The 18,012-nt window shown below is 39.3% G+C and overlaps 1 protein-coding gene across 1 annotated transcript in view; it reads left to right on the forward strand.

Moving 5' to 3' along the window:
- The window catches only part of BEND2 (BEN domain containing 2), a 93,787-nt gene that overhangs the window by 16,623 nt on the left and 59,152 nt on the right, over nucleotides 1–18,012 (forward strand). The window contains exons 4-6 of the mRNA XM_067722762.1: nucleotides 6,616–7,030; nucleotides 8,420–8,572; nucleotides 13,741–13,890. Coding sequence (XP_067578863.1) covers nucleotides 6,616–7,030; nucleotides 8,420–8,572; nucleotides 13,741–13,890 — 718 coding nt within the window. The remainder of the gene's footprint in view (nucleotides 1–6,615; nucleotides 7,031–8,419; nucleotides 8,573–13,740; nucleotides 13,891–18,012) is intronic.

Below are 18,012 nucleotides of genomic sequence, written 5' to 3' on the forward strand. Positions count from 1 at the left end.
TTGGATTATTTGAAAATTAAAAGCCATATAACATTTGGTTCTTCGTGGTTAGAAATATTTGCTTTTAAAGCAGTTCTGGTGCCAGATTACTGGAAGACTAGTCTTTCCATCCTGAAGTACATAAGGGGTTAAGCTTGATGGAAAATGTTATCTTAAGTGTAGTTGACTTAATGAGAAAATAGTTCTGCAAATATCTTTCCATGTTGTTGTAGTATTTGCAGCGGGCAGAGGTCCTTTAGGCCTTTGGTGCTTCCTCTTTTTTAATAATAAATTTGTTTATTTATTTATTTTTTGGCTGCGTTGGGCCTTCATTGCTGTGCATGGGCTTTCTTTAGTTGCGGCGAGCGGGGGCTACTCTTCGTGGCGGTGTGCGGGCTTCTCATTGCGGTGACTTCTCTTTGTTGTGGGGCACAGGCTCTAGGCACGTGGGCTTCAGTAGTTGTGGCTCACGGGTTCTAGAGTGCAGGCTCAGTAGTTGTGGCACACGGGCTTAGTTGTTCCGCGGCATGTGGGATCTTCCTGGACCAGGGTTCGAACCCGTGTACCCTGCATTGGCAGGTGGAATATTAACCATTGCGCCACCAGGGTAGTCCCCCTTTGGTGCTTCTTGAAAGCGAAATTCAAGTCCTAAAACTTTTCTTTCAGTTCCTTCTTTTATATTTCCTTTTGGTTTATTAATAAATCCTTCCTATACAAAAACATGAACACCTCATTGTAAAGAAGGTGGAAGTGTCATTAATGAATGTACGTCAGACTGAATATTTAAGTAATATTAATTTATAATTGCCAAATATATTTACATTTACTATCATAAAGGCAATGATTAAAATTCTTTTTCAGCCTTCATTGACTATGGAGTACCTCTGAACTGTGAGCCCAAGGAAATATTTCTCTCACATGAGCAGTTTACCATTTTATTTTCCTCTTTTCCTTATCTGATAGAAATTCATAGCAGTTTTGTACCCTGTTTCAGTAGCTTTTCTAATTTTTGAAATACTTTTAGGTTTATGGAAGAGTTGCAAATATATTACAAAGAGTTCTTGTGTATACACTTCCCTTCCCTTAATGTTAACTGACCTGTATAATTTAAAGTTATGGCAATTGTTTAACCACAGTACAGTTTTCAAAACCAGGATATTAACATTGGTACCTTACAATAAGCTAAACTGCATCCTTGTTTGAATTACACTATCCCCCCCACAATGTCCTTTTTCTGTTCCAGGATCTGATCCAGTATCCCAGATGGAAATTAGTTGTGTCTCTTTAGTTTCTTCCAATCTGTGACAACTCCTTATTCTTTCCTTCTCTTTTGTGACCTTGACTTTTTTTTTTTTTTAAGGTACATGGGCCTCTCCCGTTGCGGAGCACAGGCTCCGGACGCGCAGGCTCCGGACGCGCAGGCTCAGAGGCCATGGCTCACGGGCCTAGCCGTTCCGCGGCATGTGGGATCTTCCCGGACCAGGGCACGAACCCGTGTCCCCTGCATCGGCAGGCGGACTCTCAACCACTGCGCCACCAGGGAAGCCCACCTTGACATTTTTGATGCGTGTACCGATCAGTTATTTTGTAAAATGTCTCTCGATTTTGATATGTCTGATATTTTCTCTTGAATAGATTGAGATTATGCATTTTTGGCGAGAACGCCACACAAACCATGTTGTCTCCTCATTGAATCGTATCAGGAGTATGAGGTGTCCATATATCTTTTTACTGGTGATGTTAACATCAATCATCTGGTGTCTTCTGGATTTTTTTCACTGTAAAATTACTATTTTCCCTTTGTAATTAATAAATATCTTAGGTAGGAGTGTACTTTGAGACTATGCTAATGTCCTGTCCTCAACTTTTTGCCCTGTGTTGAGTTAGCTCATGGATCTCACCTGCAGCATTCAGCACTGTGGTGTTTGCCTAATGGTGACTTTCTATTTCCCTTATTCCTTTGTATTTATTAATTGGAATTGATTAGTAACAAATAACTGTCCTGTCTCCCCATTTATTTATTCATTCAATTACATATTTTATATCAATATGTACGCATGGGCATTTATTGTATTATATAAATTATAATCCAATATTATCACTATTTTATTGATCAAATTTTCCAGCTTTGGCTATCAGGAGCTCCTTCCAGTTGCCTCGTGTGACCTTTTGACATGCCCCCACTTCTTTTTTGAGCAATTCCTTTTTTTCTGACATCACAAGGTGTTGTAGTCTCATTTATACTTTCCCTGTTCCAGCTCTGGAATTCACCTCTCTTCAAGGAGTTCTGGTTCCTTTTATTGGAGAGTGGTATTTAGAAACCAAGATCTAGACACTAGGTGTGTTCATTGCTACTCTTGTGTCATTGATTTTAGTCCCTCTTAGTGGACAGAGCTAGGAAATAAGTGTTATGTCTACTAATCCAGGCATACACATATATTTATATTTCTATATCTATTTTTATATATATTATAAACTATGTGTTCATACTGATATTCAGGAGCTTCTTTTAAACTTAGGTTCCTATATAGTAACTTCCTTCCTTTAGTCCTTTTTTTAATCGGCTCTTATCTTTTTCATTCTCATGATTTTGTGAGGTTTGCTTTTACTTTATCTCTGCTTTATTTTGTAGACATCTGAAATCCTTTCGGAATGTAGGTAAAAAAGAAAAACAATTAAAATAGGGAAATATATATTTCTAGTGCTTTATTTGGCTCCTAGAGATATTAAGCATTGACTCACTTATTTTCATGATATTAATAGGAGAACAGTGCATCTGTAGTTTTCTATGATGAAAATCATCGTAACCAACTTACGGAACTCCAGCACTATTGTGAGGTATCAAAGTTGTCTCTTAAATGTAGTTTTCCAAAATATTGAGCTAAAATTTTCTTCACCTCATTTAATGTCATTGGACTATTAATAGAAATTTTGCTATGCCAAGTTCTCTATGATTATCACTCCATTGTGATACATTTAAAAAATATCTACTTAGAACAACATCCCTAGGTGAAAAACTTGAAATAATAATATGGCTTTTGTACCTTAAAAAATATAGCCCATAACTGGTCAAGTGTAGTTAAGTTGTTTTTTTTTTTTGCGGTGCGCGGGCCTCTCACTGTTTTGGTCTCTCCCGTTGCGGAGCACAGGCTCCGGATGCTCAGGCTCAGTGGCCATGGCTCACGGGCCCAGCCGCTCCGTGGCATGTGGGATCCTCCCGGACTGGGGCACAAACCCGTGTCCCCTGCATCGGCAGGCAGACTCTCAGCCACTGCGCCACCAGGGAAGCCCAACCCACCATTTTTTAAAGAGTTTATCTTCCATAGTTTTGAGGGGATTTTGTAAAAATTGACGTGTTGGTGGAGATTGATAGAAGTATGTAATTATCAAGGATTTTGTGAGCGGTATACCCTAGAAGCAATGAACATTTATAAACAAATACATGTTTCTTAACATATAAAAAAGTTTCTTGAATATAATGAACATACTTTGAAAAGTAAAAAATGTTTATGGGAGTCTTTATCATTATAGAGAACAGCAGTGGAATACTTAAAGGGAACGTGTCTTGTCTTCCGGGGAAGGATGTACAGAGAGTGGGAATGCGGGGACGACGTAGGGAGTTCTGATTTTTGAGCAGTGCTCTCCCCTGCTTGCTTTACATCAGCATCCACGATGAACTGGGTTGACACTGCTCTGCCAGGGCCTTCTGAGCGATTGTGCAAGATGTGTTGGGATAGAGTATCTCCGCTAAGACGTGCCCAGGTTCCAAAGTCACAGCTAAGGGATGCGCTCCATTTCTCCTAATGTGCTAGCTCCCTCCTTTCTTCGGCGCCTTCCCTTACCAGTCTAGACCACACGGTGCAGCACTTCCATCTGTTCTTTTTTAATCCTCGCCCAGCACCCCCTTTAGTAAAACCCCAGCCCTGTCCAGGCTGGGAAGCAGAGGGGAGGACCTCCACTGGGGACTGGTGATCCTCAGACAACCCCGATCCTGTTCTCTTATTTCGTGGAGAAAATGGAGGGTGTGGAGCAGAAATCCCCTCCAAGTCCTGATTCCTCTCCCCACAGCCCTCACACTTGCCTGGATCCATCTCTGACGACCTCCTTCCTGACCACTGGAGTGGGAAAAGTGTTTCCTCTGTAAGGCTAACACCTCTGCTGGTTTCTGCATCTGACCCTCTTTCCCTGTGCTCAGACACCTCCCTTCATCCCTGTGTCTCTTGTGTCTTCAGCCTCTGTCTCCATCACTCTCAGCGTAGTCATTCTCCCACAGGTTTAAAAAAACCACTTCTTTTTGCCTCCCATCCCTCTATAGCTGTCATCCTCTCTCTCTCCTTCCCATCATAACCCAACTCTTCGATCGTCATTTATGTTCACTTTCTAAACATTTGACTTCCTGTTTTCTGTTTGGGTGTTTTTAATTTCTGTTTTAATATTTTTTATTGAAGTATAGCTGATTTGTAATGTTGTGTTAGTTCCGGGTGTAGAGCATAGTCATTCGGGGTTTTTGCTGATTATGTTCCATTATAGGTTATTATAAGATTTGGGGTATAATTCCCTGTGCTCTACCGTAAATCCTTGTTTATCTGTTTTATGTATAGTAGTTTATATCAGTTAATCCCATACTCCTAATTTGTTGGGTATTTTAGAATATACTGTTCCTTCTGCCCTGTGTGCTCCTCTGTACATCTCTACCTAGTGAACACCTTCTCATCTTTTCATTCTCAACGCAGATACCTCCTTCTTCGAAAATCCTGCCACGACTGTCAGGCTGGATTAGGTCTTGCTCTTCTGTGCACGCTTAGCCCCTTGTTCTTATCTGTATCGTGGCAATAATAATACTAATAGATGATTGAGCACTATCAGACCAGTCATCATGTACTATTATTATTATGTTGGTATTAATACTGTAGCACGTTGTTTTGTCCTCAACAGAACTGAGAGAGGATTTCATCCCGATTCTATTTATAAGGAAATTGAACAACAGAGAAGTTAAGTAACTTGAACCCAACTGTGTTCCCCTAGAGCCTGTGCTAGTTATTCAGGGCTGAGAGCCAGTGGGTCTCATGCTTCATCGTGCATCAGAATCACCTAGAGGGCTTGTGAAAACACAGATCACTGCCCTCGATCTCAGAGTTCCCAATTCAGTAGATCTGAGGTGGGAGATTTTTCATTTCCAGCAAGCTCGTGGACGGTGTTGATGCTGCTGGTCCACGGAGCGCACTGAAATCCACTGCTCCAGGCGGCCGATCACTTTCTCTGTTGACCATGTCTCTTTACTTGTCTCTCTCCAGCTAAAATGGGAGTTCCTTAGGGTAGGAGCTGTTTTTTTCTTCCTTTTTCTTTTTTTTTCTTTTTAATGTCCACATTCCCAGCATCTAGCGAAGTAGTTCTCACAGGTGGTAGGCCTTCAATAAATGTTTCTTTGAATGAATGATGTAATTAGTGGTTCTGGCCTTTTAAGTGTATTTTTGCCCGAATGAAATTTCTGTGTATTTCAAGAATTCTCCGGTTTTATCAGTCACATACTTGATTGGCACACAGGGGTCACGTACTCAAAGGTTTTGTAAGGTTAATTGTTAATTGCGTGACTTTAAAGTACTCTGAACCAAAGGTCACATCTGTTGTATTTGGCTCACTGTTCTTTCCAGAGTGGACCCCTCACTGCCTATTAGGTTATACCATCATTATATGGAAAGAGGCTCTTTGGCCTTTTAGCAGATTTGAAACTTTCTTTCCTAAAGTAGCACCTTCCTTGATGTAAAATGACTCCATCATAAATGTGATGGCTTATAGGAATTGTGGTACATTTACTTCCCAGTATTCAAGCTTCGTAAAATGCCTGTGTGACATGGAGCAGTTGAGTGGGAGGTTGGCGCGCCTTATCTCAGCCAGCTCGGCTCTGGGTCCCCAACAGCCAGGCATCAAGTGGGAAACAAGAGATTTCTGACGGCTTGAAAACTTTCAGACTTTGACTTTGGCTTAATGGTATTTTCTTATATGTTACTTTTGTTTCAAAATAGGAACTACTAAAATTTTTTTTATTATGACAGGGTTTGCAAGAACTTATTGAAAACACGAATAGGCAGGTTAACCACCTTTGTGGAGTCGTTTCACAAATGCAGCATTCTTTGGAGAAACCATTGTTGCCTAACTGTGCCTAACTACTTCCATAAAGCTCTAGTTCCTAGAGATACCAATCAGTTAGAAGTGAGAGAGAACGAATAACTCTGAGATTATTAGCAAGACTGATCTATACTTACTTTAGCAGTAGGTTGGAGAATAACCTCTCTTAGAAGAATGCTGAAGTCTAGGTTTGAGACATGATACTGAATATTTTTATGTTTGTAACCATAATGTATAAAATGCAATCAAAATGTAGGGTTGAAGAGGATTAAAAATCATATAATCAAAATTCAGCATTTATACTTGACTATGGAAAATGACGTTGCAAGGAAAACAGGTATTAATGCTTTTACTGATTTTTCAATTCTTATTTTTACTCACAGAAGATTTATACTGAATTCGTGTCATTTTAGAGATCATCTGGATTTACACAGAGAAGTTTTGATTGTATACTTCATGGAGAAATTACAGAAAGGAGCTTAACCCATTCTGTTCTTTTACCCTGGACAGGGAGATTGTAGCCCATCTTTACCTGTGGAAAGGCAGGAAGACAATGCCGAGACCAACCCTGTAGGAACATCTCTTCAGTCAGCAGCACTCCCTGAACTGCAGCAGCCGGTCCTCAGGGAGAGTCCACCACCGCCCAGAATTGTCTCCACATACTCATTAGAGCCGTGTTTCACACCACGCAGCCCATCTCCTGGGCTTCCTGTTCTATCCTCCTATGTCAGTGAAGGTGCCGAAAGTACCAACAGTGTTATCTCATCTGCCCAGGCTACTGTAGCAGTGCCTATAGCAGTTCTGCCACAAGGAGAACCCAGTCTGGCAGATACCTCTGAGACAATGAACTACTCAACTATAATGGGAAATAACAGCATGGGCCCAGACGCTGCCTTGACATTTCTCTGCATGCCTCCCATTACTGGTGAGTTTGAAACGGCACACATTACGAATAGCATCCAGTAATCTATATTCAAAGGCATCCTTAATGCAAACTAGTGATAGCTATTTTTTAATTAGAAGTTTTATATTGAGATAATTATAGATTCACATGTAGTTGTAAGAAATAATACAGTGATACCCTTTACCCAATTTCCCTCAGTGGTAGCATCCTGTAAAACTATAGGAAAATATCACAACCAGGATATTGACGTTGATATAATCCATGGATCTTATTCAGCTGTTCCCAGTTTGACTTGTATTCATTTGCGTGTGTGTACTTTTAGTTCTGTGCAGTTTTACCATATGATAAAGTTTGTATGTCCACCAGCATAGTCAAGGTACAGAATATTTCCATCACAAGGATCACTTGTGTTGCCTTTTTATAACCACCCATCACCCTGTGGTGACCCTGCCCTCCCTATTCTCTTATCCCCTCAGTACTCAGGCAACCACTGATCTATTCTCCATCTCTAGAACTTTGTCACTTCAAAATTGTTATATATTTGTAGGCATATGGTATGTAACATTTTGATATTGGCTTTTTTCACTAAATATAAGTCCCTAGAGATTAAAGCAAGTTGTTCACTAGTTCCTTCCTTTTTATTGCTGAGTACTGTTACTTGGTATAGATGTGTCATAGTTTAAGCATTCATCTGCTGAAGAAAATTTGGGGTTTTGTTTTCTAGTTTTTCACTATTAGGACTAAGGCTGCTATGAATATTCATGTACAGGTTTTTGTGTAAACAGAAGTTTTAATTTCTCTGACATGAATACCCAAGAGTGCAGTTGCTGGTTATATGTTAACTGCGTGTTTAGTTTTATGAGAAACTACCTGTTTTCCAGTGTAGGTGTACCATTTTGCATTCCTGCCAGCAATGTATGAGTGATCCACTTTCTCTGGAGCCATATTTCTGCTCTTTCCATTGTTCTTTCTTCCTGCTGATGCTTCCTGATTGCTTCTTTCATCATATCCTATCTGGAAGAAGATTTTCTTTTTTAAGAGTAAATCTGCTGGGGACAAAAATCTTTTTTTTAAAAAATATCTTTATTGGAGTATAATTGCTTTACAATGGTGGGTTAGTTTATGCTTTATAACAAAGTGAATCAGCATATGCATATATCCCCATATGTCCTCCCTCTTGTGTCTCCCTCCCACCCTCCCTATCCCACCCCTCTAGGTGGACACAAAGTACCGAGCTGATCTCCCTGCGCTATGCGGCTGCTTCTCACTAGCTATCTGTTTTACATTTGGTAGTTCCTTTGTGTGAGAATGTCTTCATTTCCCCTTCTTTCTGAAGAATAGTTTCACCCAGTATGGAATTCCTGGATGAGAGTTCTTGTATTACAGCCCTTGAAAACTTTTTATTTGTAGAAGTGTCAGGAAAGGCAGAAACCAGCCTTGGAAACAGCACTGAGTCAAGGTACTATCCAACTTTTTTGGGTAATGACAGTGGCCGGGATACTGCCTCTTCATCTATCTTCATCCCTCCCAATTTTGGGGAGTTTGAAATGATACATATTACAAGTAGCATTGTTTAATTCAGATTCACTAACATCCTTAATGCAAGTCGGTGGTAGCTCTTTTTTAAATTAAGCTTTTCATTTTGAGGTAGTTTTAGATTCACGTGTAGTTGTAAGAAATTATACAGAGTTCCTACTTGTGCTTTACCCATTTTCCTTAATAATACCATCTTGCAAAACTATAGTAAAGTATCACAACCAGGATACTGACATTGATTAAATCCACATTTGTGTGTGTGTGTTTAGTTCTGTGCAATTTTATTCCATGCCTCAGTGTATTTGCCCACCATCACAGTCGTGATACAGAACATTTCCATCATTACCACAAACACCCTTCATATTGCCCTTTTATTAACCACAATCACCTCCCTCTGGTCACCCTTTCCTCCCACGCTGCCCCGTCCTAACCCCTGCAAGCCCTGAACTGACTTCCGTTTCTGTAATTTTGTCATTTGAATATTGTTATTTAAATGGAATAAAATACTATAGAACCTTTTGGGCATGGCTGTTTTTTTAACTGAACATAATTTCCTGGAGATTTATACCAGTTGTTGCTTGTATCAAGAGTTCCTTCCTTTTTATTGTTGAGTACTGTTCCATGATATGGGTGTATAACTGTTTATCTGTTTGCCCATAGAAGGATGTTTGGGAAATTTCCAGTTTTTGGCTATTACAAGTTTAGCTCTATGAACAGTCCTTTACCAGTTTTTGTGTAAACATAAGTCTACATTTCTTTGAGATGAATGCCCAAGAGGGCAATTCTGGGTCATATGTAATTCCATGTTTAGTTTTATAAGAAACTGCTACAATTATTTTTCAGAGGAGCTGTATAATTTTACCTTCCACCCATAATATACGTGATATAATTGTTCTGCGTGCATATTTCTTCTCTTTCCATTGTTCTTTCTTCTTGAGGCTCAAAGATCCATTCTTTTATCATATTCTTTCTGTTTGAAGATTTTCCTTTAGCCTTCCTTTAAGGGTAAGTCTGCAAGAGACAAGTTCTTTTAGTTTTCCTTCATGTGAGAATGTATGTATTTCCCATACATTAATGAAGGATAGTTTCACTATGTATAGAATTAATGACTGAGAGTTATTTTCATAAGCACTTGAAAAATGTTTTTACTGTAGCTATGCCAGAAATAGCAGAAACCAGCCTGGAGAACAACCCTGAGACAATGAGTTACCCAACTTTATTGGGAAATGACAGTGGCCAGTGTTCTTCTTTACCTGTCAACCTCCCACCCAATTTTGCTGAGTTTCAAATAATGCATACTACAAGTAGCACTGTTTAATCTAGATGTATCAACATCCTTAATGCAAGTTAATGGTAGCCCATTTTTTAAATTAAACTTTTTATTTTGAAATAATTTTAGATTCACATATATTTGTAAGAAATAATATAAAAAGATCCCTTTTACACTTCACCCTTTTCTCTTAATGATTACATCTTGCAAAATTAGTAAAATATCACAACTGGGGTATTGACATTGATATAATACACAGATGTTACTGAGATGTCCTCAGTTTTACTTGTTGTAATTTGTGTGTGTTTATATTTATTTCTGTCTGATTTCATCACATGAGTAGGTGTGATATCCACCAACACGGTCAAGATACAGAAACATTTCCATCACCATAAGGATGCCTCTTCTTGCCCTTTTATAGCCACACCCACCTCTCTCAGGTTGCCATTTCCTTCCCCACTGCTTGTTCCCTAGCCCCTGGCAAACACTGGTCTCTATAATTTTGTCACTTCAAGAGTGTTATATAAAGGGATTCTTACAGTACGTAAACTTTGAGGATTTTTTTCACTCAGCATAATTCCTTGAGGATTCATCCATGTTGTTGCATGTATCAAAATTTCCTTCCCTTTTTAAAAAAAATTTATTTATTTTTGGCTGCATTGGGTCTTCGTTGCTGCACGCAGGCTTTTCTCTAGTTGCGGCGAGTGGGGGCTACTCTTCGTTGCGGTGCGCGGGCTTCTCATTGCGGTGGCTTCTCTTGTTGCAGAGCACAGGCTCTAGGTGCTTGGGCTTCAGCAGTTGTGGCCCATGGGCTCTAGAGCGCAGGCGCAGGCTCAGTAGTTGTGGCACATGGGCTTAGTTGCTCCATGGCATGTGGGATCTTCACGGACCAGGGTTCGAACCCGGGTCCCCTGCATTGGCAGGCGGATTCTTAACCACTGTGCCACCAGGGAAGTCCCTCCTTCCTTTTTATTGCTGAGTAGTTTTATAGGATTTCAATATGCAGTAATTGTTTTTAACCATTCAGCCATTGAAGGGCATTAGTTTTTTTTTCCCTTAGTTTTTGGTATTAAGAGTAAAGCCGGGGCTTCCCTGGTGGCGCAGTGGTTGGGAGTCCACCTGCCGATGCAGGGGACACGGGTCCGTGCCCTGGTCCGGGAGGATCCTATGTGCCACGGAGCGGCTGGGCCCGTGAGCCATGGCCGCTGGGCCTGCGCGTCCGGAGCCTGTGCTCCGCAGCGGGAGAGGCCACAGCGGTGAGAGGCCCGCGTACCGCAAAAAAAAAAAAAAAAAAAAAAAAAAGAGTAAAGCTGTTATCAACACCCATGTATTGGTTTTTGTATATATGTAAGATATAATTTCTCTGTCATGAATGCCAAGAGTGCAATTTTTGAGTCTTAGCATGTTTAGTTTTATAAGAAAATGCCAGTAGAGAGGATATACCATTTTTCTTTTTACTTTTTGGTTTTTTTGAAAACATGTTCAGGTTTTTCCTTTGCTTTATATTTTTTTAAAGATTTATTATTTATTTATTTATTTTTGGCTGCATTGGGTCTTAGTTGTGGCACGCGAGATCTTTCGTTGCAGCGTGGGCTCTTCGTTGCAGTGCGTGGGCTTCTCTCTAGTTGTGGTGTGTGGGTTTTCCCCTCTTTAGTTGTGGCTTGCAGGCTCCAGGGAGCATGGGCTCTGTAGTTTGCGGCACGCAGGCTCTCTCGCTGAGGCACGTGAGCTCAGTAGTTGTGGTGCGCGGGCTCAGTTGCCCCGTGGCATGTGGGATCTTAGTTCCCCGACCAGGGATTGAACCTGCGTCCCCTGCATTGGAAGGCAGATTCTTTACCGCTGGACCACCAGGGAAGTCCTGAGACTGTACCATTTTTCATTCTCACCAGCAACAGTCCAGTTTCTTCACATTCATGTTTCCGTTCTTCCCATTGCTTTTTCTTTCTTCCTGATGCTCCAGATTTCCTTCTTTCATCGTATCCTTTCTGTTTGAGGATTTTTCTTTAACCTTTCCATATGGCTAAGACTGCTAGGGACAGATTCTTTTAGTTTTCCTTTGTTTCGGAATGTTTTTTTCACCTTTTACTTGAAGGATAATTTCACTTCCCATAGAATTCATGGTTGTGAGTTCTTTTCTTTCAGTAGTTGGAAAATACATACTTGTAGAAGTTCCAGGAACAGCAGAAACCAGCCTGGAAAACAGCTCTCAGACGGTGTATTGCCCAGCTTCACTGGGAAATATCAGTGGCCCAGATACTGACTCTTCATCTCATTACCTCCTGCCCAGTTTTGGTGAGTTTGAAATGATATATATTAGGAGTAGCACTGTTTAATCTAGATCTATCCACATCCTTAATACAAGCCAGTTGCAGCTGTTTTGTTTCGTTTTTTTCAGTTGCAGCTCTTTTTAATACTTCTTGGTATAATTTAAGATTCACATGCAGTTGTAAAAAATAATACAGAGAGATCCTATTTATGCTTTACTTATTTTTCCCAATGACTACACCTTGCTAAACTATGGTACAGTATCACAACCCAGATATTGACATTGATACAACCCACAGACATTATCGAGGTGCCTCCAGTTTTACGTGTATGTCTGTGTGTACACTTTCATTTGTATACTTAGCACTGTGCAATTTTATCACATGAGTGAGTCCATCACAGTCAAGGTAGAGATCATTACCATCACTCAAGGATCCCTTGTTATTGCTTTTTTACAACACACCAGCCTTCCCTTCCTCCAAGACCCATCCCTAACACCTGGCTACCATTGATCTCTTCTCCGTTTCTATAGTTTTGTCTCACATTGTTATATAAGTGAAATAACATATTGTGTAACCTTTGGGATTGGTTTTTTTCACTCAGTCTAATTCCCTAGAGACTCATCCAGTTTGTGGCATGTATCAATAGTTTATTACTATTATTGCTGAAGAGTATTCCATGCTATGGATATACAACATTTTAACTCTTCACCTGTTGAAGGGCATCTGGTTTTTTTTTTTTCAGTTTTTGGCTATTAGGAGTAAAGCAGCTATAAATATTCCTGTGCACACTTTTATGTAAATATCAGTTTTCATTTCTTAATAGTTCCTTTCTATTAATGAAGAGTTTTCTGTGGTATATATATGCAACATTTTTTTTAAAAACCATTCACACATTGAAGGACATCTGTTTTTTTTTTCTAAGTTTTTTGATACTACAAGTGCTGTGAACATTGATGTACTGATTTTTGTGTAAATATAAATTTTCATTTCTCTGTCATGAATGCCAGAAGTGCAGTTGTTAGGTCTTATAGTAATAGCATGTTTCTTTCTTTCTTTTCTTTTTTTAAAAAATTTTTATTGGAGTATAGTTGATTTACAATGTTTTGTTAGTTTCTGCTGTACAGCAAAGTGAATTGGTTATACATACACATATCCACTTTTTTTTAGATTCTTTTCCCATATAGGTCATTACAGAGTATTGAGGAGAGTTCCCTGTGTTCTACAGTAGGTCCTTATTAGTTATCTATTATATATATAGTAGTATGTATATGTCGAACACTTGTGCTTTTAATTCCAAACTTTCTCATCTCCTCTGGAACCATAGTATATTAGTTTTATAAGAAACTGCCGAGCATTTTCCAGAGAGGCTGTACCATTTACATTCCAAGCAGCAATGTGTGGGTGATCCAGTTTCTCTCCATCCATATTTCTGATCTTTCCATTGTTATTTCTTCTTTCCTGATGCTCCAAGATTCCTTCTTTCATAATATCCTTTCTTTTTTGAAGATTTTCCTTTAGCTATTTTTAAGGGCAAATCTGCAAGGGAAAATTTAAAAAATCATTTTTCCTTTGTGTCAGAATGTCTTTATTTCTCATTTGTTCCTGAAGGATAGTCTCATCCAGTATAGAATTCACAATTGAGAGTTGTTTTCTTTCAGCACTTGAAAATGCTATACTTACAGAAATGCCGGGAAAAGCAGAAACCAGCATGGAAAACAGCTCTCAGACAGTGTATTACCCAAATTTGGTGGGCAATGACAGTGGCCCAGATGCTGCCTCTTCAACTCTCTCCATTCCACCCAATTTTGGTGAGTTTGAAATGATAACATATCTCAGGTAGCACTTTTTATTTTAGATCCATCAACATCCTTAATGTAAGCCAGTGATAGCTCTTTTTTAACTAAACTTTCAACTTTGTGGTAATTTAAGATACTCATGTGGTTTTAAGAAATTAATACAGAGTGATCCCGTTTATACTTTACCTATTTCTCCCAACAGTAACATCTTGCAAAACTGTAACAATATCACAACCGGGATATTGACACTGATACAATCTATAGATCTTATTGAGATTTCCCCAGTTTAATTGTATTGATTTGTGTGTATATGTGTTTAGTTCTATTTGATTTTATCACATGAGTAGGTTTGCTATCCACCATCCAGTCAAGATACAGAACATTTTCGTCACCTTAAGGATGCCTCATCTTGCCCTTTTGTAACCACACCCACCTCAGCATGATTCCCTGGAGATTCATCTGAATTATATCAGTAGTTCCTTGCTGAGTACTGTTCCGTGGTGTGGATGTACCACAGTTTGTGTTTTGATTCATAGTTGAAGAACATCTGGTTTTTTTTTCCAGTTTTTGGTATTACAAGTAAAATTGCTATGACCTTTCCTGTACAGGTTTTTGTGTAAACATAAGTTTTGATTTCTCTTAGATAAATGCCCAAGAGTGCAAATGCTTGGTTGTATGGTAATTGCATGTTTAGTTTTGTAAGAAACTGCCAAACAGTTTTCCAGAGTGGCTGCACCATTTTACTTTGCTGCCAGCAATGTGCGAGTGATCCAGTTTCTCCATATCCATATTTCTGTTGCTTTCATTGTTCTTTCTTCCTTTTTCATGCTCCAGGATTTGTACTTTCATCATTCTTTTCTGGTAGAAGATTTTCCTTTAGCCATTCTCACGTGTAACTCAGCTAGTGACAAATACTTTTAGCTTTCTTCATGTGAGAATGTCTTTATTTCCTCTTCATTGTTTTTGTTTTAATATTTTGGATGTTCTTTTATTATTTTCAACTTTACTGAGGGATAGTTGACAAATAAAATTGTAATATATTTAAAGTGTACAATGTGATGATTTAACGTACGTATACATTGTGAAAGGATTCCTGCCATCGAGTTAATTAACAGATTGAATCCTTTCACACATTTACTTCTGTATTTCTTTTGTGGTGAGAACGCTTAAGTTCTACTCTATATGCAAATTATACAATATAGTATTATCAACTATAGTCACCTGTTATACATTAGATACTCAGACCTTATTCAACTTATAACGGAAAGTCTGCACCCTTTTCCCAGCCTCTGGCTATTTCCCCCACCTCCCAGCCCCTGGCAGCCACCATTCCACTCGATGTTTCTGAGTTTGACATTTTTTTAAAGATTCCACATAAAAGTGACACCATGCTGTATTTGCCTTTTTCTATCTGGCTTATTTCAATTGGCAGAATGCCCTCCAGAATGAACCATGTTTTTGCAAATCTGCTTCATTCTTTTTATTTTTAAAAATTATTTATTTATTTTAATTGGTCCAATTCTTCTAAGTTATCAAATTTATGAGGGTAAAGTGGATTGTAGTATTCTCTATTATCCTTTTTTTAAAAAAGAAATATTTATTTATATATTTTTGTCTCCGCGCGGGATTTCTCTAGTTGCAGTGCGCGGGCGTCTCCTTGCCGTGGCCTTTCTTGTTGCGGAACACGGGCTCTAGGGGCCTGGGCTTCAGTAGTTGTGGCACGAGAGCACAGTAGTTGTGTCTCAAGGGCTCTAGAGCGCAGGCTCAGTAGTTGTGGTGCACGGGCATAGTTCCTCCACAGCATGTGTCACCTTCCTAGAGCAGGGCTCGTACCCATGTCCCCTGCATTGGCAGGTGGATTCCTAATCAGTGCGCCACCAGGGAAGTCCCAACACTGCTTCATTCTTGAAGGATTGTTTTGCCCGATATAGAATTCATGGTTCAGCGACTTCTCTGACGGTCCTGTGGATAAGACTCCACGCTAACGCTGCAGGGGGGCATGGGTCCGATCCCTGCTCTGGGTATTAAGATCCTGCATGCCGCGTGGCGCGGCCAAAAAAAATAAGACAAAATAGAATTCATGGTTGAGAATACTTATCTTTTAGTAGCTGAAAGTGTTTTATATTTAGAAATGTTGTTGAAAGCTCAAACTACCTAGAAAAGAGCCCTGAGACGACAAATTATCCACTTCTATTGGAAAGATAGTAGCCAAGATATTTCTTCTTTATGTCACTGCATTCCTCCCAGTTTGGGTGAGTTTGAAATGATACTTTGACATATAGCATAGTGAATGTAGAGTCATCAGTCTGTTTAGTGTAAGATACTGGTAGCTCTTCCTAATTAAAGTTTTTATTTTCAGAAAAATTTAGCTGCACATGCAGTTATAATAAATACTACAGAAGGATCCTGTGTTCTCCTTACCCACTTTTCCCCAATGGTATTTACAACTGTAAAATGGTGTAAACTTGCAGAATGATAGAAAATTATCACAACCAAGATAGTGACATGATACCATCCACAGATATTTTGGAGCTGTCCCCAGTTTCACTTGCATTAATATGAGTGTGTATTTAGTTCTCTACAGTTTTATCATATGCGCAGGTTCACGTACCTTCTACCAGAGGCAAGCCCTGAAACAGTCCCATCAGCAGCACGATCTCTCATATTGCTCTTTTATAACCACACCCGTCCCCTTCCTATTGACATTTGCCCCCTAGTCCTACCCTCTGCCCTGTTGCATGATAACTATGAATCTCTTCTCCAGATCTATTATTCGTCCCTTCAGCGTTGTTATATACATGGAATCATGTGGTGTTTGAGGCTTCTTCCCTCAGTGTAATTCCCTGGAGATTCATTCACACTGTTGTATCAGTGGTTCCTTCTTTTTTATTGCTGACTAGTATTTCGTGGTGTGGATGTACCAGGGTTTAATTTTCTGTTCATCTGTTGAAAACCTCTGTGTTTCCTGTTTTTGACAGTTAGCGGTAAAGGTGATATGAATATTCATTCATAGTTTCAAATTTTGTTTCACTTCACTCTTTCACACAAGTTTTCACTTCTTTGGATGAATGCCCAAGACTGCAATTTCTGGGTCCTATGGTAACTGCACCCTTAGTTTTATAAGAAATTGTCAAACTGCTTTCCAGTGCAGCTGTACCATTTTCCCTTCCTGCCAGCAATGTATGAGTGATCTAGTTTCTCCGCATCCATATTTCTGTTCTTTCCATTGTTCTTTCTGCTTCTTAATGTTCCAGAATTCTATTATAGGTTTTCTACTAGAAGGTCTTGTAGGTATTTTCTAAGTATAAGTCAGTTAGTGAGAAATACTTTTGGTTTTCCTTTGTCTGTCAGTATCTATTTTTGCTTCATTACGGGAGGATAGTTTCATCAGCTATAGGTATGAGGGTGCGAGTCTTTTCTCACAGCATTTGAAAAAAGTTTTCCTTACAGAAAACTCTGTGACAACAGAAAGCAGCCTGGAAGATAAACCTCAGATGAAATACCCAGCTTTCTTGGAAGGTGAGAGTGGTAAGATACTTCATATTTCTTCATCCCTCCGAATTTTGGTGCGTTTGTAATGATACATATTACAAGTAGCACGATTTAATCTAGGTTTATGAACACCCTTAATATGGGCTAGTGATAGCTTTTCCTGATTAAAAATGAAAAGGTTTACTTTAAGAAAATTTTAGCGGGGCATGCAGTTGTAAAAAATAATGCAGAGAGATCGTGTGTCTGCTTTACCCGGTTTCCCCCAAAGGTAACACGTTGCAAAAGTGTATAGTACAATATCACAACCAGGATATGGACATTGATAAAATTCACAGATTTCTATTGAGATGTTTTCAGTTTTCTTTGCATATTTGTGTCTTTATGTTTGTGTGTGTATGTGTATTCAGTTTTACATAATTTCATGATATCCTCCATCACAGTGAAGATTCAGAACATTTCCATCACCAAAAGAATTCTCCCTTTTGCCCTTTAAACCCACACCCACCTTTGTCCTCTCATGCTCCTACCGTGCCTGTCCCTGGCCTCAGCAACTACTAATCTGTTTTCCTTCGTTATAATTTTGTCATTTCAAGAGTTTTACATAGACTCACATAGTATGTAACCTTTTGGGATTGCCTTTTT

The sequence above is a fragment of the Pseudorca crassidens genome, chromosome X (assembly GCF_039906515.1).
Source record: "Pseudorca crassidens isolate mPseCra1 chromosome X, mPseCra1.hap1, whole genome shotgun sequence".
Classification (NCBI taxonomy): Eukaryota; Metazoa; Chordata; class Mammalia; order Artiodactyla; family Delphinidae; genus Pseudorca; species Pseudorca crassidens.